The sequence below is a fragment of the Rhipicephalus sanguineus genome, chromosome 5, assembly GCF_013339695.2.
Source record: "Rhipicephalus sanguineus isolate Rsan-2018 chromosome 5, BIME_Rsan_1.4, whole genome shotgun sequence".
Classification (NCBI taxonomy): Eukaryota; Metazoa; Arthropoda; class Arachnida; order Ixodida; family Ixodidae; genus Rhipicephalus; species Rhipicephalus sanguineus.
This window is the reverse complement of record NC_051180.1, coordinates 191135305-191155236: the sequence shown is the minus strand read 5'-3', so window position 1 is coordinate 191155236 and position 19932 is coordinate 191135305. Positions and strand designations below refer to the sequence as shown.

General features: G+C 50.3%; 1 protein-coding gene and 1 long non-coding RNA gene across 2 annotated transcripts; both read right to left on the bottom strand.

Annotated features, from left to right (window-relative positions):
* Positions 1–1228: 1228 nt before the first annotated feature.
* LOC125758577 (uncharacterized) lies at positions 1229–3044 on the bottom strand. The gene is made up of 3 exons (XR_007416237.1): positions 2935–3044; positions 1650–1833; positions 1229–1358 (listed from the first exon to the last, which is right to left on the bottom strand). It is a non-coding gene; the product is annotated as an uncharacterized LOC125758577 (long non-coding RNA).
* A 3570-nt stretch (positions 3045–6614) lies between these two features.
* LOC125758665 (uncharacterized) lies at positions 6615–15196 on the bottom strand. Its single transcript, XM_049416102.1, has 3 exons — positions 15006–15196; positions 11973–12175; positions 6615–7096 (listed from the first exon to the last, which is right to left on the bottom strand). Exons 1-3 carry the CDS (start codon positions 15194–15196, stop codon positions 6615–6617), a joined length of 876 nt encoding a protein of 291 aa, XP_049272059.1.
* Positions 15197–19932: the final 4736 nt, after the last annotated feature.

Here is a 19932-nt window from a genome sequence, read left to right as displayed (position 1 = left end):
CTGTGAATTTTCATTGTTTAGAAAACCATTGCTTTAGAAAACACCTTGCGTCTTTCGTTAAGCAGCTGGCGTCTTTTTCGTTTTGCTTTAGAAACATCTGGCGTTCTTTCGTTTTGTTTTTACAAAACATCTGGCGTCTTTCGTTGGTTTATTTCATCAATCAACGGCGTTTTGAACAAAATTTTTATTGTTTAATCACGCACAGGAGAAATCTCACCAGGCACTACCTTGGAGGTAAACAATGGCTGCTAATGGGAATGAGAGACAGAAGAAGTCGGCTTTTAGCTAACACTTACACTTCTACAGAGACAGAAGAATTCGGCTTTTAGTTAACGCGCACGCTGCGAATTTTTTATTGTTCAACAACGCACAGGAGAAATCTCCCACCGGCACCACCTTGGAGGTCAAAGGGTAAGACTTGTTACTCACTACTACGAGCACGACGAGGGACGAACGGGTGCCGCCTTAAGGAGCTTCGCCCCTAAAAGTGGCACTAATTGGTAAGACCGTGAATATAAAGGGCATTTTAGCGGTGGCACGTGGCTATATACTTTAGAGCTTGCCGTTGAATGAGTGCCTTCATTTTAAGTTTGTGTTTTGTCACGGCCGCTAGATGAAAAAGCTTCATCCACACTCTAAGAAAAAAAAGAGTATGTGTGACTTATTTCGAGGAGTTCTGACTTGCCACGTATAGGACCCTCTTTAAATAGTCACGGTGACTCTCTTGGTGGGTCAGGGTCGGCTCGCTCTAGGAGAGTCCCCTGACCCTCTAGGAAGAGTCGAAAGACTCCCATCGGGAGGATCACGTTATCACTTATAGGGAGTCAGACGACTCTTGACGGTAGCACTTCTACGGGGGTCAAGCGACCCACACCGAAGCGTCAAACGACTCCACAAGTATTTTAAGCTACTCATTGGACCCTTGCTCTACTTTTGCGCGACTAAGGTTGAAAATAGTGGCGTATTCATTTTAAGCAAGTCCAATAATACTTGCCGTTCTGCCCAGCGACTGCGAAAAAATAGTTCAGTTTTAGCATTATTTTAATAAAACTCGCCAAAACAACACATATTTTTCAGCAAAGTTATATAGAAAGCGCGTAAAGATGGCTTTGATTTCCAATTAAGAAGTTTGGGTATTCCTCATTTACATGCTTCCATGAGTATAGCCAACTAAAATGTGTGACTGGTGTGCATAGTGCCATATAATGCAAAATAAACTGCACAAATAGGCATCATGTTTCAATCTTTATTCCTAATGATTAAGAATAAATCAAAAAGTGGTGACGGCTGGAGGCATCAGACTTGTGGCTTGCTAGGTTGTCGCTCCTGTTCAGCGTGAGCACCATGAAAAACGGTATCTGAAAAGCAGAACGTGATATCATGATGAGAAAATGAAATTGCAGTAAAGGTCTGTGAAACCTACAAAATAAGTGGTTGACATAGACACAATGAAGGCTCACAACACAACAACAAATGCAAACACGTATGGTAAGGAACCAAGTTTTTGCCGTTATCGTGTAAAACACAACTTCAAATAGTACCTTGTGTAACACTTCACTTGGCGACTAACTTGCAGCACAAGATGATGTGAGCCTCTCTTAAACAACAAACGAAATTTGTTTAGGCTCCTTTGCGTGGGTGCCAATCACCTCTTTTCCTACGTCGTCTTGTCCAACCAAAAGAAATGTAGGACCGACTGCCTCGTTGACAGGGCGAACGCCGCTGTTGATTTTCCCATCACGAGCGGTGAGGCACCAGACCAGAGCGGCACCTTCGTTTCCCCGAGTGTGGCTGTCAACTGGAGTGAAGAGGCGGGAGAAGTGATCCGGGTTTCTGGGAATAACCAAAACACACACATTACTTGTATTTAAAAGCACCCTTTGTTCAACACACCGTTATTGTACACACATCTGCCACGAGTGTTTAGTTCAAATTTCGCAACGAAAACAAATTTTCACGTAAAAGGCAGCGGGAACCTCGTGTCGCAATACGCACTGGCTATACACGAATGAAAGCACTTCTTTTCTGAGAAATCGCTTCAAAATTTGGTTTCAGAATAAACACGGTTTTGAGCCGGCTTACCCCGTCACCCAAGCACATCCTCCGGCAGTCAGGGGCACGCCGTGAGCGGTTACTGACCGCATGTTTTACAAACGTAACCCATACTCAGATAAACACATGCGAGTACGAGGGCCCGAACGACACCCAGCGCGTGCGGACGCCGTCTACGTCGAGATCAGACATGTCATATGCTAGAATTAGCACACATAACTCCCACAATCACGTACACTCACTTGATTCTGTTATAGCGTCATCGCAGATGTTGGCAAACCATGAAAACAGCAAACAGTAACGAAGGAAAAAGTTCACGGCGGCGGCCGCAACAACCGGCGCCGTCGAAAGTCTCTAGCTTTTTCGCCTTACCGGCGAGGCGTGTCCAACTTGAATGACTGCCGCGTACGTTCTGGAAGCCACCGTACTATATCTGCACCTCAAACTGCCGTCTTTAAGTCAACAAAAACCATTATATATAGTGCGTGTGAGCGTTCTGTAGACAGGCTTTCTTTTTTGTTCTTTTTTCACGTTCCCACGCGCGGAAGCACACAGCACACTCAAGGTCGATGGAAATGTTATTATGAAGTAGACTAAAGTGCATCTCAAAACGACATCTTGCACCTTCATTAGTGCAGACACAACGTGCGATAAGCAAGAAATGACCCTTGATAATTGTTTGCATCGCTCACTTTACGGGAGCTTGTACAGCAACGCGCATAACGGTGGCAACTCGTCAACTGACAGCTTTAGTTGGGCATCCGCAACAGCCCCGCAGACACAGGCTGGTGTTGTAAATGGCTGGCAGATAACTTCCGCAGAGCTGCTGCAGACGCCCAGCTAAAGCTGTATAATTAGTGCCTACGAAAGCAGTACACTCACCGTTAACTGGCGCCCGTTGTCCGTATCCGCAGCTCCATGAATATTCCGCCCTCCAAGCGTCACTTCGTGCACGGAGCCGGCGTCAACACCACCGAAGACGCGCATGTACATGAAACTGATGAAACTTCAACTGACTTCAAGACACGCAACCCGCGCTATCAACGCAACCACGCAACGCATTCCAATAGACGAGGAGACTGACTGAGACGACTGAGAGAGAAGCCAGAAGCGGCGCGCCACCCCGGCGCCAACCCCGTCTCCGTCGGCGAGCAACGCGCCACAACGGCGCCAAAGGGCACGCGCGCGATATGTATGGCGTATACTGCGTATACGGCGGCTCTTTCATGACGGAAGCCAATCGAAACGCGCTTCAGGAGCGTCCAGTGACTCCTTCCAAACTGCTAACTCTTTTTCTCTGCCTGTACCTTCCAAAAGGGGTCACATGGACGCCCGAAGAGAGTCACGGTTCCGTGACCCTCTTTTGACTCTTTTTTTTCTTAGAGTGCAGAGGGCGTGGTTTTGTAGAGCCCATCTATATGATGAAAAAAGAATGTTTGTTGGCAAGGAGAGCGTACATTATTGACTATTTAAAGGAAAACAAAGGTGCTCCGTGACGGACACAATTCGTGTTCACTATAATATCAAGGATTTAAGAAAAAGTAACGAGAATGCCACCGGCATCGCAACAGGAAATGTTCATCACGCTTAAGCGAGTTTCGTTTCCATAGCGAGTAAGGCATTGAATGTACATGAAAGCGTTTGTTATTTCTATAAAATGAGTTTTATGACGTAGAATTTGAAAGAAGTTGCACATTCAAGGCAAAACCAACATATATTTATTGCGCAATTTCGTCGTCGCGCCATTAGTGCCATTAAATCAAGCCATGTGACACCGACAATTTAATGCTATTTAGGCACTTGATATCTTAATCTCTAATTACATTAGAAACGTACCAGTGAACCAGGTATAATTTGCATGTGTGCAGGTAAGTGCATTAGATTTGCCCGTGTGAACCAGATAATAACGTTACAAACGGTAAACAATACTGCGAACTCTTGTTCTGGACAAACATGTATGTAGCACTGCGTACACAGCTGGATGAGCTGCTATAAGTAATACTTTTTCATGTCACATGCACTGTGCACCGACGTCTGTGGCCAAGTCACGCGGCGCATTATCATTGTACACAGCCCCTTTTAGACTTCCCCCGAGAATCAAACAAAAAACAAACAATAGCTTGTTTCGAAGATTCCGAAATATCTCCTTGCTCTATTGCAATAATCAGAGGGGGCAAGAAAAGAAGAGGGGTCAAACTGACGACCCGTGAAAGCAACTTTTCTTTCGTCCAAAGCCACTTCACTGGAAGTGAACGCAGAGCCACAGAGTACGCGGTTTGCGCTCTTTCAGTTTAGGAGTAGATGGGTGAATACAACGTATTTCTGGAGTAAATGAGAGAAAATCGACCTCAGACCACCTCTTGAATTGAAATGACAACGTCTGAAAGGCCCGTGAACGTGTACGCTGGATTCTCGCGACGACAATGACCGTGAAGCAGTTACGGGGGGGGGGGGGTTACAACCCCCGAACCCCCCCCCCCCCGCCCCCGTCGGTGCGCCACTGAGCAGAGGGTCATATACGACCGACAAGTCGACAAACCTTTTGGTTTCGTTGATCGTGGTGAAGAAGAGCTCTCAACAGCGGTACCCCAAGTGGCAAACCGATTACTACGTTTTGTAATAAGAGGCTTGTCAACATCATATATTATTCCTGTCGGATATTTTTTCACGAGATGTCTGAAAGGTGACCAGCTGTTCTCTATGACCATGGAAGTGCTGAAAGTGGACTTGCGGGGCGGACGGCCACGCCATGGACGTCTGTAAAGTTTTCATCACAAAGCTCTTACGAACGCTTCTTGCCAACTGGGCAGGAAATGTTAATATGTCTGTTGAGCGTCTCGTACACTTGGCGCAAAAACCTCTGGCCAGGAAAGTGCTGCGCCTGTGATTCCAATAACACAGTGATCCTTTTTTCACGCGCGTGCAATAAAGCAATTATGACTCCCCTGATGTTCACAATGCTTTTGTTTCTCAGGTGGGAGCAACAGTCATTCCGGAAATACAACCGCACCTGTCAATGAGCGACTCTCCTGTTGATAAAATAACTGTAGCACAAACATACATTATCGAGGGTGAACAGCGCAACGGCAACAAAAGAGAGAAAACATGACGCGAAAAATCGAAACTCACACGAGCAACCACTTCAGATAAAACTAACACTTGCTATATATAGGTTGAAGCACCGCCGGCGCACATTCGGCAGGACGATTACTAATATAGTTAACGCTATAGCAAGTTTATTATAACCCTTTCAAAAACGTTGGCCGCGTATCTGCGTGCTTCGCCTGCAAATGTCGTCGAAAGACGATAGAGGAGCTATGGGCGCCATCTGGCAATGCATTGGGAAACGAGCTTGTGCAGACACGGCCACCCGGATCGGGGCGCGCGGCGGTGTTGCTCCGGCCGTTCCATTCGGACGGAGGAGGCGGTTTGCAGAAAGGGGCGCGACCGCTCCTTTCGCCGCGCCGTGGCGCGCGCCTACTACCCCTCCATTTTTTTGCTATCTATGCGGGAAGATTTGCGGCGCCTTTAGGATATCGCTGTATAGTAACCGTGGGTTAGCATAGCACCCTCCCCCCTCACAAGAACGCACATAAAAGGATGGATGGCAGCTACCGCTATAATCATTACATATATATATATATATATATATATATATATATATATATATATATATATATATATATATATATATATATATATATATATATATATATTGCGTGTGCGCCACTCCCTGTCGTGATGATGGTGCCCGAAGCGGGGGGACCCGCTTCGGGCACCATGATCTTCTTTCCGGGCGCCAGTTTTCTAGAAAATTGTATTGGTGTTCTTAAGTGCAGCATATCAGTAAAAAATATACATGCAAGGGAAAGAACGAGATTTATTAAAAGCTCTTTTTTTTCTGAGTGCTTCCAGAATAGGGGAAACCACCCGAAGTTTGGTGCGCCGCTTAAAGAAGGTTGGCGGAGATCCCTTGGGATGCTGCGGCATTGAGTGCGCGAGCTTTACCTGCTATGGCAGGTAAAGCTCGCGCCAGGGCCGTACCCAAGAATTTTTTTCAGGGGGTGTTTCTGTGTAGAACGGCCAACTTTGGCAACTCATGGTCGCTGTGAAGGCATGCAAATATTTGTCTATCACCCGAAAAGTTAAAGAATGAAAAAATTTCGGGGGGTGTCAGAACCCCCTCAACCCCCCCTTAGTTACGGCCCTGGCTCGCGCATTGGCATTCCTTCTATAGAAGGAATGCCATTTTAGCGTCGAGGCAACGCAATCTTTTTTCACGAATCTATATTCTGTTAAACATTTGTTGATGACCCTACCTTGATGAGGTAGGGTCAAAGTATACTGCGGCAAGTGAAAAATAGGGTGAAACACTTGTGGAATTAAGAGCTGCAGTCTGCCGTTGTCATACAGCTATACATGTGAATCCGCTGATGATTGTCTTATTATGTACTTGCCATCTTTGTGTTCAAGCGGATTTGCAAGCATTACACGTTCACGATGCATAGAAGAGTTTATTTGAAACGAAAAACACAAACTCCTGCACACTCTCGGTGCTTCCTTCAAACGCGCAATACTTCGCGGCTTAGCGGCTTATTTATTAGTTTTTTACGGTAAGGCACTCTGTCTGTAATGTTTGTGGCAACATTTGACAATAGGGGCCTTATGAATTTGTTGGCAACTATTGAGCAAGTCACCGATGAATGATCTTCTCTTTCCGGGCAACCAAAAAGAGGACAGCTCAGTAAGTCGGGAGAAATAAGAGCTGTCAACCTTTTGCACACATCTTCCTTGCCAATGTGTGGCAGTGCGATGTCAACGGCCTTTTTCACGTTAACCAAGACAGCTACAAACTCGGGCTTCGGGAACACTAAAGCACCTCTTGTCTGCTGACTAATGAGTCCTATCACAGTTGATCTAGACGGTCCTGATGTATGTAGGCCTGGGCAGGCGTTGCATGTCCGGCGTTCCTCGACAGCCTTTGCAATAAAACCGGCAATGTATGCTACTGCGGAATTTTCTACGGTAGGGGGTGGTGGTAGCACTGAAAAAAAAAATGTTCGTCTGAGATGCCTAATAAAGGCGCATAGTACCAATTATCAGTTAAAAAAAAACTGATCAGGCAAACATCGTTTAAATGAATGTGCTTGTACTTCCGAGGCAATACTTTCAGAGGAGAAACGAGCGCCAAAACAAAGAATGAAAAGCACGGCAAATCACGTAGTCGGCACAATACATGTGTCATGGCATTTGAACGCGCCGCGCCACATGAAGTCGCCTAAGCACGCTGCTTGGGTCTATCTCGATCGTAATATGCTACAGAGACCAACACCCACTGTGTAAAGACCGATTAAGAATACATAACAGCGTACCTTGATTCCAGTCACCACGTGCACGATGTCCACTGCGCATTTCTCCAATCACGTCTGCGGCTGTCTATGGCGCGGCCAGCGCGGCATCGTTGGCATCGTCCGCAAGGGGGTAGGAGGAGACCGCCGCGTCGCGGCACGCGGCGGAACTACCTCAATTACACTTTTTCAAAGGCGCGCGCGCCGAATGGTACGGCCGCAGCAACACCGCCGCGCGCCCCGATCCAGGTGGCCATGGTGCAGAGGGCACGGAGGAGGAAAGTTCTTTCCTTCCTCCGTGGCAGAGGGCTTTCGTTGGCGCGTCGCATTTTCAGCGCAGCTTAAGAAACTTGGGTCTTTAGAATTACGTATCTATGTATTTTCTATTAAAGGAACACACCACCTAATACTTACCTAGTGATGTTGCGCCTCATATATGCGTAATATTTACTTTTTGATAGGCAACGTTCACAAGAATGAACAGCAGTACCAGTTCAAGATGGGTGGGCCGTAAGCAAGCGGTTCAACTTTGGCTGGGTGGCTGAATCGGGTGACAGACAGACAGACCAAAATTTCTGCATTTAAGTTCCCCAAGAAAGACTATCGTCTTTAAAACTAACAAGCGCATAGCAGCTGCTCTGTCAAGCCGCTATCCGCGCTTTCGGTCTCCCCAGAGGCTCCCCCACTGGTGGCGCCGCGGCGGCAGCCAGGAGCACTAAGCGCGACGCAGTATCCGCTCCACGCGGCAGGCCGCACCATTTGTTTTTCATCGAGCGGCCGTGCAACTACACATCAACAATCACTGAGCCCGCTACGCCGACTCGCGCATCCCAAAAAACAGAGCTCCCTGTCTGACAATGCAACTGATGGCTTGCTTACGCACGTGCTCCTTTCATCTGAGCTGCCTCAGATTATGCGCTCGTGCTCTTCTTTAATCTTATCTAGAACTGTGGTCCTTTCAAAGTGCGGAGTGCACCCACACGTGCTTCTTTCACGCGCCATCTGAGCTGCCTCACAGATTATGCGCTCGTGCTCTCCTTTAATCTTATCAAGAACTGTGGTCCGTTCAAACTGCGGAGTGCACCCACACGGGCTCACGTGAAGCGCCAGGAAGCCATCTTTGCCATTACGAACGTTATTGGCGTGTTCCCGTAAGCGCTCATTTAGGCATCTGCCCGTCTGGCCCACGTAGCACGCGCCGCAAGACAATGGGATCCTGTACAAGGAGCACGTGCGTAAGCAAGCCATCAGGTGCATTGTCAGACAGGGAGCTCTGTTTTTAGGGGCGAAGCTCCTTAAGGCGGCACCCGTTCGTCCCTCGTAGTCGTCGTCATCGTAGTAGTGCGTAACAAGTCTTACGCTTTGACCTCCAAGGTGGTGCCGGTGGGAGATTTCTCCTGTGCGTTGTTGAACAATAAAAAATTCGCAGCGTGCGCGTTAACTAAAAGCCGAATTCTTCTGTCTCTCATTCCCCATTAGCAGCCATTGGCATGTTCCAGTAGGAAACGTTAGTAGAAGTAGAAGTGTAAGTGTTAGCTAAAAGCCGACTTCTTCTGTCTCTCATTCCCATTAGCAGCCATTGTTTACCTCCAAGGTAGTGCCTGGTGAGATTTCTCCTGTGCGTGATTAAACAATAAAAATTTTGTTCAAAACGCCGTTGATTGATGAAATAAACCAACGAAAGACGCCAGATGTTTTGTAAAAGCAGAACGAAAGAACGCCAGATGTTTATGTAGCCACCTCGCCCGATCGTCAACGGGCGAGGTGGACCGGCAACGGCGCGAGGACCCTGCCGTACGAGAGTTAAATCACACTAAAAGACATGCTTTGCGGGCGATACACTCTAGTGAGCTTTCAACTTTTCGTCTTAATGTACATGATAAAGAAATTATTTCTACGAAAAACGCAAGGCACACCTTGAGCAATATATTTGGTTTTGGGACGCTAAATGGAACCATGAGGCGATGCGAAGCCGGAGCACTTGCACGATCGCGTTCCGTTGGCTTTCGTTGGGCATGCTACCGACCTCGCGTCGTGGAACGCGCGTCCTGTCTTCCCTCTAGCCTTGCCTTTAATTCGCACAGGGCGAGCGGGGAATGCGGTCGCTCTTGGCGCTCTTTCGCTCGGGAGCGGACTTCTTCCTTGCATTTCACCGATCACAAGTGATAATGAAGGGACCACGTAAACCAACAGTACAATAAAAGTTTGATGTTTAATATATACACGATGTTTCACACTCTTTATATTATGTACTGGGCGCATTTCACGGAAGAGTTTCACGGTTTACAGATGATTCCCTCCGTAGCTTCGCCCCACTCATCATCATTCACCCCGTGGATATGCTGTGATTTTTTTTGGGATGCACGAGTCAGGGTAGCAGGCTCAGTGATAGTTGATGTGCAGTTGTTTCGTATCTTTGCTTCTGTTTGCACTTTTTTTTCTTCGCTTGTTATGCTGTTCACTCGGGTATATATAAGAGCTGTAATGAAGGCAGTGGATACGGGGCTCGAGCAAGGGGGAAGAGAAAGACGACGTGCTGTGATCGCTGGCCTGTTTCGACCAATATTAGAGTTTGGATGTGTGTTATTCTGTGGGGGACCCGCTTATAAATTACGCCCTCTTCTAACTATAGAACGCGAGGCATTACGGATATGTGTAGGTCTTCCTAAGTTTGTAGCTAATAATATTCTTTACCATGAAACATACCTGCCGTCTCTGCAAACTACGTTTCGTATTCTAACAGTCAAGACATTTCTAAACATCTATGCCTCCCCACACAGACGCTCGCAATGTATATTTCTTAGCGAGCCGTCCAGATTTTTTGATTGTGAGTGGTCTCGGTTACATCGTCCTCAAATAATTTTCTTACAACAGCTGTTGGAGCCGTTACAAGTAACAATGCGCGAAATAAGTTTCCCAAGTGTACTGAATCATAAAAAAATAATAGAATTTGATGATATATTTCCAAAACATGCTAAACTATTGCCTATTAGATATTTAAACGGGTTGTTGAACGACCACCTTAAGAGTCTACGGATAAGTTCAATCATAGCCACAGATGCCTCCGTTACAGACGAGAAGGCAGGAGTGGGCATTTATTCAACAGCATTAAACTGGTCCTTTTCTCTTCGACTGCCCGATTTTACGCCAATATACCACGCAGAATTAATGGCAATTATTCTGGCATTACGCAAACTCCCAGCATCTATTTCTTCAGTGGTTACATTGACCGATTCTTTGTCAGTTTGCGCTGCTTTGACAGTACCAAAGTCATCGAGCTGCCTGTCAGAATTATATACATATATGCCCAATGATGTAGTACGTATTGTCCGTTTGGTTTGGGTGCCAGGTCATACTGGAATAACTCTAAATGAAGCAGCGGACACATTGGCGGCGGCATCGATTCAGGGCCTGGTCCTGAAGATTGTAAGATCCTCCTCCCAAAATACTATCGCACGATTTCGATATTATTGTATACGAGAGGAACACACAAGATCTTCTGTTCTAAACGGGGCAGACTTTCAGCACCTTAGGTTTCCATGGCATAGCTGATGGTGTGGCACAAGACAATTAGAAGTTACATTAACTAGACTGCGATGCAGAATTCCCTCTTTAAATTTTTACTTACACAGTCCTGGCTTTGTTCCTTACCTAAAGCAAAGATTTCTTGAACCTCCTTTCCGAAAACTTGGGTTTCAGCTTTCCGTAACGGCATTACTCTCCCTGGGGGAGTCGGCACTGGGTCACTGCAACAGGGACATATGTGAGGCAGTAATTAACTATATAAACGAATAAAAAAACTGCCATGCTAATATTTCTAGTACACACTTTCTTTATTTATTTGATTTATCGTTATTATTTATTTAATGCTTTTATTTTACTCACTCTTTCTCTTCCTTTTTTTTCTATCTCTTTAGCATTCAGTTGGGAAACCGCAAACGCAAATAATATTTTCGCTTACCTAATATTATCTCTTCAGAATTATCCCTTTTTTCCACTCACACATCCTACTGCCGCACGATTCGTGGCCGATCCCCCGTGGTGGGTTGGGCCATTCCTCTAGGATCAATCAATCAATCAATCAATCAATCAATCAATCAATCAATCAATCAATCAATCAATCAATCAATTTCGTGTTAGCTCTTGGGCAAAGTAAACCGCTGCTTCCTCGGGTCAACTCCTGCCTGTAAAACACCCCTTTTGAAATGGTGGAGGTGCTGGGTACCATCTGGTCCTCACCCTGGAACTGCTGGAACTTCGCAGCCAGACACTACGACTACCTTTGGCGATGAATGATTCGGGACCGTCTCAGGGCACTCCGGATCCCGTGTCTGCACCTGTCTTCTGCCCTGGCGCACTCCGGCAACGTGATCCACCCATCTTTGGCAGTACCGACGACCAAGATGTCAAAGATTGGATTGCCGAGCATGAACTGGTGAGCGTTTACAATAAGTGGAACGCCAGCGAGAATCTGACAAATGTGAACTTTTACTTGACCGGCGTCGCGAAACTGTGGTATAGAAATCATCAAAGCGATTTCTCTACCTGGTCAGAATTCGCAACAACTCCCACAGAGGTCTTTGGCCGTCCTGCTGTGCGTCGGCTTCGTGCTGAGCAGCGCTTGCGTGGCCGCGTACAGAGAAAAGATGAGACTTTCACAAGCTACATAGAAGATGTGCTCTTCCTCTGCAAGCTCGTCAACTTGACTCTGGACGAGGCAAGCAAGATCAAGCACATCATGAAAGGCATCGATGATGGTGCATTCCAGATGCTTGCTGCAAAAAGTCTCCAGACGGTCACCGATGTAATTGAGCTCTGCCAGAACTACGATGAGCTGCGTTGCGCTGCTCAAGACACGGCGGATCTTTCATCGTTGGACTTTCGCCATGACACCACCGACAACTCCGCTTTAGTTCCACTCATAAAGCAGTACATTCGCGAGGAGGTTGCACGGCAGCTATATACAATCACGAGAGCATCCGAGCCGCTTGCGCCCTTGTCAGCTTCCCTTCGTCACGTCATTGAATCGGAAGTTGCCGAGGCCTTGTCACCAAGTCATGCTCAACCGCCTGTTACAGCACCACTGACGTATGCTGCCGCTGTTGCTCGGCCACGTGCTTCACGATCTCCGCCTACATTGCAAGCAACTCGTAACGCTTATACGTCACCGCCAATGCACGCCCGTTTACCGTTCCTTACACAACCAACAGTGTTCCTGCCGTCAGCCCATGGCGCCCATATGCTTTTCATGTGGCATCCCCGGTCACATAGCCGGCTACTGCCGCCGTCGCAGCTTCCCTTCTCGTGACAATACCGGGGCCTCCAACTACATGCCTGCTCAGCCTGGATATCCCGTTCCTGCCGATTCTTCTACGGACATACCTTCCAGTCGCCGACCCTTCGAATCACGCCTTTCGCCTTCACGCCGTCGCCGATCAATTTCTCCAATGTTACGCCGCCACAGCCCACCCCGAGGGGAAAACTGACAGGCGCAGTTCCGGAGGCAAGAACTGCGTTGTCGGCGAAAATTTCAAGACCTAATTGCTGTCCCCCGAACGAAATCGAGCTCTCTATAGATGGCGTTGACGTTCACGCACTTGTTGACACTGTAATTAGCGAAAAACTATGCCGAAGTCTGAACAATGTAACCACTCGATTTACCGACGTATCTTTGCAGACAGCTACGTCCCATCATGTTCAGCCTTCATCATTGTGCACGGCGCGAGTCGTCATTCAAGGTGTTCTGTATGTCGTCGAATTTGTCGTTTTATTCCGTTCTTCGCACGACGTTATTCTTGGGTGGAATTTCCTTTCGTCAAATTCTGCTGTGGTCGACTGCGCTCGTTCTGAACTCACGTTATCTGTGCCATGCTTCGACTCCGATGATCGCGCTTCGTGTAAAGTGTTTGCTGCTTCTGACGTCGACATTGCGCCTTTCTCAGCTGCCCTCGTCCCGGTGTCATGTGCCTCTCCTCCGGAATCACCTGCTTTGTTTATGCCATCGGTCACGTCTGCGCGCCGTCGAAATCTCTTGCTTCCAGTTTGCCGTCATCACTTTCTCCGATGGTCATGCTGCCCTTTATGTGTGCAATTCCTCGGATAGCCCGTCATCACTGCTCCGCGGAGAATGCCTGGGAAGCTACGAACTTTACGACTGCGTTTTCCCGGCTACCATACCTGATCCCACGGCATCGTTCCCGATTTATGCTGTCACCTCACCCGCTGCGGCTAATAATGTTGTGGACGTCTTCTCCGGTGCCATTGATTCCGAGATCACACCAACCCAGCGCAAAGAGATCATGAACCTCTTACAGCGTTTTCGCACTTCATTCGACCGTGACCAGCCATGCTTAGGCCGAGCATCCGCAGTCGTCCACCGTATTGACACCGGTCAACAAGCCCCTCTAAGACAACGTCCCTTTCGTGCGTCGTCTGCTGAACGCCGTGTCATCGACGAGCAAGTGGACATGATGAAACGTGGCATCATCGAGCCCTCCAACAGTCCCTGGGCTTCACCGGTAGTCCTCGTCAAGAAAAAAGACGGGTCCATCAGGTTCTGCGTCGACTACCGCCGACTCAACAAAATAACGCGCAAAGACGTATACCCTCTCCCTCGTATCGATGATGCCTTGGACTGCCTGCACGGAGCACAGTTCTTTTCTTCGTTAGGTTTACGCTCCGGCTATCGGCAGGTGCCCATGGCAGAGGACGACCGCCCGAAGACAGCCTTTGTAACACCTGATGGACTATATGAATTCACCGTTATGCCTTTCGGCCTCTGCAACGCGCCTGCCACTTTCGAAAGAATGATAGATACCATTCTGCGAGGTCTGGAATAAAACACCTGCCTATGCTATTTGGATGATATTGTGGTATTCTCAAGCAACTTTGCGTCCCACCTCAGCCGCCTCGAGCAAGTTCTTACGTGCCTTTCCACGGCGGGACTTCAACTTAATTTGAAGAAATGCCACTTCGGCGCTCGCAAGCTTATCATCCTAGGTCACGTAGTTTCCAAGAACGGTATCCTTCCTGACCCTACGAAACTTAGTGCCGTTGCTGCGTTCCCGAAACCAACCACAATCAAAGAGCTCCGAAGCTTCGTAGGCTTATGCTCCTATTTCCGACGCTAGGTCCGCAATTTTGCTTCCATTATTGCCCCCTTGACCAACCGTCTTGCCGGCAGTTCTGATATATCAGCCTGGTTGCAGGCGTGCGACGATGCATTTCAGGAACTCTGACGCCTTCTCACGACGCCTCCCACATTGCGACATTTCGATCCGTCTGCTCCAACAGACTCACACGGACGCTAGCGGTGTCGGCCTCGGTGCTATACTTGTCCAACGCAAGCATGGCTTTGACGAGTACGTCGTTGCCTATGCCAGCCGCACCCTCACCAAAGCCGAGAAGAACTACTCTGTTACTGAAAAAGAGTGCCTCGCCATCATTTGGGCCATCGGAAAGTTTCGACCGTATTTATATGGACGTCCGTTAGACGTTGTGACTGACCATCATGCGCCATGCTGGTTGGCTTCCCTAAAAGATCCGAATGGTCGGCTCGCTCGTTGGGCATTACGCTTACAGTAATTCGACATCCGCGTTGTTTACCGTTCTGGCCGGAAGCATTCCGACGCCGATGCCCTATCCCGCTCGCCGTTGGCTTCTGAGCCTGTCTGCTCGTCTATATCCGCGAGTGGTGCCATGGCCATCACTATTTCTGACATGCCATCCGAGCAACGCAAAGACCCTTGGATCTCTTCGCTTTTGGATTCTCTGTCAAACCGCACGGCCGCTCCCATTTCCCGCCGCTTCGCCGCCAAGCACAACACTTCGCTGTTCGGGATAACCTGCTTTACTGCCCCAACTACAACCCATCGGCTATAAATGGTTGCTCGTTATTCCCCGACATCTCCGATGACACACCCGCAGTGTGGTCACGCCGGTGTGTCAAAGACATACACTCGCTTGCAGCTTCGGTACTACTGGCCCTGTATGTACCGTTTCGTTCGCCGGTACATCAAGTGTTGCCCTCCATGTCAACGACGCAAGATGCCCGCTGAACATACCACCGGTCCATTGCAACCGTTACCATGTCCCGCCCGAGCATTTGATCGCATCGGCATCGATCTCTACGGTCCGCTTCCCTACACTCCAAGCGGCAATCGCTGAGTCAGTTTCGCTATCGATCACCTTACGCGGTACGCTGAAACTGCTGCATTAACTTCTGCTACGGCAAAAGACGTTGCCAGTTTCATACTGCAAAACCTTATCTTAAGGCGTGGAGCACCTGGGGAGTTACTAAGCGACCGCGGCCGAGCTTTATCTCCGACGCTATTACAGCGTTGCTGAGCGAGTGTCGCATCTCACACCGCACCGCCACGGCATACCATCCGCAAACTAATGGAATGACAGAGCGTTTCAATCGTACACTTGGTGATATGCTTGCCATGTACGCTTCATCCGACCACTCCAATTGGGATAGCATACTGCCTTTCGTCACGTATGCCTACAACACTGCAACGCAGAGCACCACTGGATTTTCGCCTTTCTTTCTTCTTTATGGACGTGAACCATCATCCACAATGGACACAATTCTGCCTAATCGGCCGGACCTTTCAGAGTTGACAACTGTCTCACGAGCAGCTGCACATGCTGAAGAATGTCGCCAGCTTGCTCGTGCGTTCACGTCACAAGATCAGACGCGCCAAAAACATCGCCATGATTCCACGACTACGCCTACGTGCTTTGCTCCTAACGCATTGGTGTGGTTATCGGTTCCCTCGACTCTTCCGGGACTCTCCACAAGCTTTCTTCAAGGTACCATGGTCCATATCGGGTAGTACACCAAACATCACCGGTCAACTACCTCGGAGAGCCGCTGGACGCATCTGCGGACAAACGTCGTCGTGGACAAGAAATCGTGCACGTCCCTCGGCTCAAGCAGTACCACGACCCTTCTGTGTACTCTTGCCCTTAGGTCGCCAGGATGGTTCCCTAATTGCCCGGGAGTGATTGTAATGAAGGCAGTGGACACGGTGCTCGAGCAGTGGACAGGGGCTCGAGCAAGAGGGAAGAGAAAGACGACGTGCTGTGATCGCTGGCCTGTTTCGTGTTAGCTCTTGGGCAAAGTAAACCGCTGCTTCCTCGGGTCAACTCCTGCCTGTAAAACACCTCATTTGAGAGCATTCTTGTCAATAAAATTTCAGTTGGAAGTCAGCGCTTGTCCCGTCTTTTTTTCCTGTCCGCCGTGTGTTATTTTCGCGCTGTTAACCTTAAGTGCTGACTTTCGTTGAACTTCGTTTTGCGACAAACCGGATGCAGGCGACGCGGAGCCAAACAGAGCCGAAAGAACGAAGTTTAGACAAATCCATCTACTACCCATCATTCCCATGTTGGCTGAAGCGTCATGCGTTGCAGCTTCCATAGACACTAGCGCCAGGGTTCCCTCTAGTAAGTATTGTAGGAAACTCTATTTGTTTACAGGCTGCAGCGCGGGAGGAGGAGAGAAGAGGGGGGGGGGGTGATTCCTTAAAGGAAGAAGGAAATGAAAATGAAAATTGGTTGTGGAGTGCACGATAACTGTCTCTCAAGTTAGGACACCTCAACCGATACACTCACGGGGGATTGGGGAATGAAGGGACAGTGAGAGTGAAAAGAGTACAGGCGTGCGCACACGGGGGGCAGGGGGAGCGGCCGCCCCCCTAGTCACCTAAGAGGGGGGGCGCAAAACCTGCACCGTACATTGACCCTTCCAGTGATCTAAGAGGGGGGGGGGGCGCAATATCTGCCCCATACATTGACTTAGTAGAGTGAGGGGGGGGGGCGCTGCGATGAACCTTTGCCCCCCCCCCCACTAATGGGGAACCCTGCGCACGCCTATGGAAAAGAGTATGGTAAAAGAAGAAGAAGAAAGGTATGAGTGGAAAAAAAAGTGAAGGGGAGGGGGGGCAGTTGAACGGGCGTCCGAGTCACCGTGGTGAGCGGCTAGGAAATTCGTTCGACTAGGCTAGCGTTCTCGAGAAAAGCGAGTAGGGCCGCAAGGGCTGATGGGCGACGGCGCACGCGGCCAGTGGGATGGAGCAAGTCCCGAAGGGTCGCACACGGCAATCCGACGAGGCGGTACTTCATGACGAGCCGCTTCCGCGCATTGTTGAGAGAAGGGCAGCCAAACAATTGGTGGCACAGGGTTTCCATCGCGCCGCAATCGGCGCAGTTCGGTGCAGCGGCGCTGCGAAGACGATGCTTGCGCTCCCCGGGCCACAGAGAACCGGTCCTGAGGGCAAGGAGAAGCGCGCGCTCGCGGCGAGTGAAACCAATGGCTGGGATGGGAGGAGAGGGTGTCCGGCGGCGACCCGTGCTTCGGGATGCTCGCGCACCAGCTCCCGGCGGAGGTTGTTGCGTGCCGAGTCGAACGAGCTGGCGTAATCCGTCAGCGAAGTCTCGGCAGAGTGTGCTCGCTTTGCGAGCTCATCTGCTGCCTCGTTTCCCGCGATGCCGACGTGCGAAGGGAGCCACTGAAGGACCACATCACAGCCGCGTTCCTGGAGGGCCAGCAGGCTGAGAGCGGCGCGCTGAGCAAGAAGGGGGCCTCGTTCCTCCCTCGCGAGCTGGCGCAGGGCAGGTTTCGAGTCGCAGAAGATTGCTGCGCTCGTGACGGCCGGCGAATTGCGCAGGAGGTCTGCAGCCAGCTGGAGCCCGACTAGCTCAGCAGTGTTGAGGACGCACAGTATCGCAAGCGGCACTGTCGTTCCGAGCTGAGCTGAGGGGCTATGCAGGCGGCCGCGGCTGAGCGATCCTGCAGGACGGACCCATCGGTGAACACTTGCGTCCTCCCGGCCAGGTCCTCATACATCCGCGCCGCGGCCTCCTGAGCAATGGCACTGAGGGGGATGTGGCGTTTGGATCGAATGCCCGGCAGGTGCAATTTCACTCGAAGGGGCACTCGACGGTGAGGGAGTGGCCAGCGCGAAAGGCGTGCGGGATCGTCAGCCACAACACCGTCGTACACGTCGATAAGTTGGCCGACACGTAAGTTTGGCACAGCACGTAACCGCCAGAGGAGGGACCTGCATCAGGCGCTCGGCGGAGACGCTGCAAGTGGCACAATGCGCGCAGGTCCGCCGTGAGCGACGCAGGCCACGCACGAGCCTCCGCGAGGGTCTCGGCCACACGAGCGCCACGAGGCATTCCGTGACACATGCGGATGACTCGGCGGTGGTCCTGGTTGATCAGTCGCCAACGTGGAGCCTGGAGTTTGCAGATCGGCAGTGCGCAAGGGATGGCAGCCAGAGCTATCGCCTCGTAGATTGCGCAGGCGAAGGCAGCGGGGCAGCCGTTGCCGCCTGCGAGTAGCCGGCGCACGGCCGATTCCACGCGACGCGTCGTCTGGCGTAGACGCCGCACCACCGGGAACCATCGGAGGCGATTGTCTATCGTCAGGCCGAGGTAGCGGACGTTGCTACTCCAAACTATTGGCGCACCATCCAGCTGAAGGCACGGAAGACGTCGTCCGGCTTCAGCACGAGGGTGCACGACGAGGGCCTCGGTTTTCGGTGCCGAGATCGTGAGGCCGATGTTTCTCACGAAGGCGGCCACACATTGGAGGGCCTCCTGCATGCAAGCGCGCACCACCGAGCATTTTCGCGTCGGTCCCCGCACATACAATGCGAAGTCATCAGCGTACACCACTGCGCGAACAGGGAACACAGCCGTTTCTGGTAGGCACTTGACGAGCGGTGCGAGCACCAGCTTAAACAAAAACGGGCCGAGGACGCTGCCCTGTGGGACGCCACAGCTGACAGATCGTGGCGCACTTGTCGCCCCGCCCACGCGCACAGTAAACGTCCGGATCCCTGTCCTCAAACAAGGCAAACCGTCGCGTTCGGTGACGTCATACGGGCCCATCTCCCTCACTTCTGTGGCGGGCAAAACTACTGGAGGAGATGGCTCTTTGCCGGGTACAGTGGATCGCGGAGGTGCGCAACGCTTTCCCACCAGAGCAGTGTGGATTCCGGCCACATCGCGCGACCATCGACTTCGTGAGCACCCTCGAGAAAGCCCTTCACGATGGAGAAATGGCCATCCCACACCTCCTTGACATAAAGTCGGCGTTCGACTCGCTCCCCCACTCGTCTATCCTCAGTGCTGTGCGCGCGCTAGGTGTTGAGGGCAAACTCTTGAACTACGTTCAGGCCTTTCCTCACTGACAGGAGAGAAAAGAAGGCGACCGAACGCCTGCGTAAAGGAGGAGAGTGCGCGGCTGCAGCGCTGGGGAGGAGAGGAGAGAAGGCAACCGAACAGCTGCGTAAAGGAGGAGAGTGGGAGAGAGAGTAGGCGATTGCGCAGTAGAGCGCGGACGCCACCGGACCAAGCTCGCTCATAAGATGTTTCGCATCTTATGAGCGCTGCACAACCGCGCTGCACAACCGTTCACCGGCCACCCCGTATACTATATAGGCACTGGATCTTGACCTGCAATGTAGTGCCGGTGGGAGATTTCCCTTGTGCGTAGTTGAATAATAAAGATTCGCAGCGT

What these genes read in the sequence shown, in the direction of transcription:
- LOC125758665 (XM_049416102.1), bottom strand. Translation starts at nt 15,196, where the DNA reads ATGGGAGCGGCCGTGCGGTTTGACAGAGAATCCAAAAGCGAAGAGATC. An exon ending in GAATGCTTCCGGCCAGAACG is followed by an intron (nt 12,176 to 15,005) that starts GTAAACAACGCG and finishes GACTTTTTGCAG; the next exon opens with CAAGCATCTGGAATGCACCA. An exon ending in CAGGACGGCCAAAGACCTCT is followed by an intron (nt 7,097 to 11,972) that starts GTGGGAGTTGTT and finishes TTTTTTTTTCAG; the next exon opens with TGCTACCACCACCCCCTACC.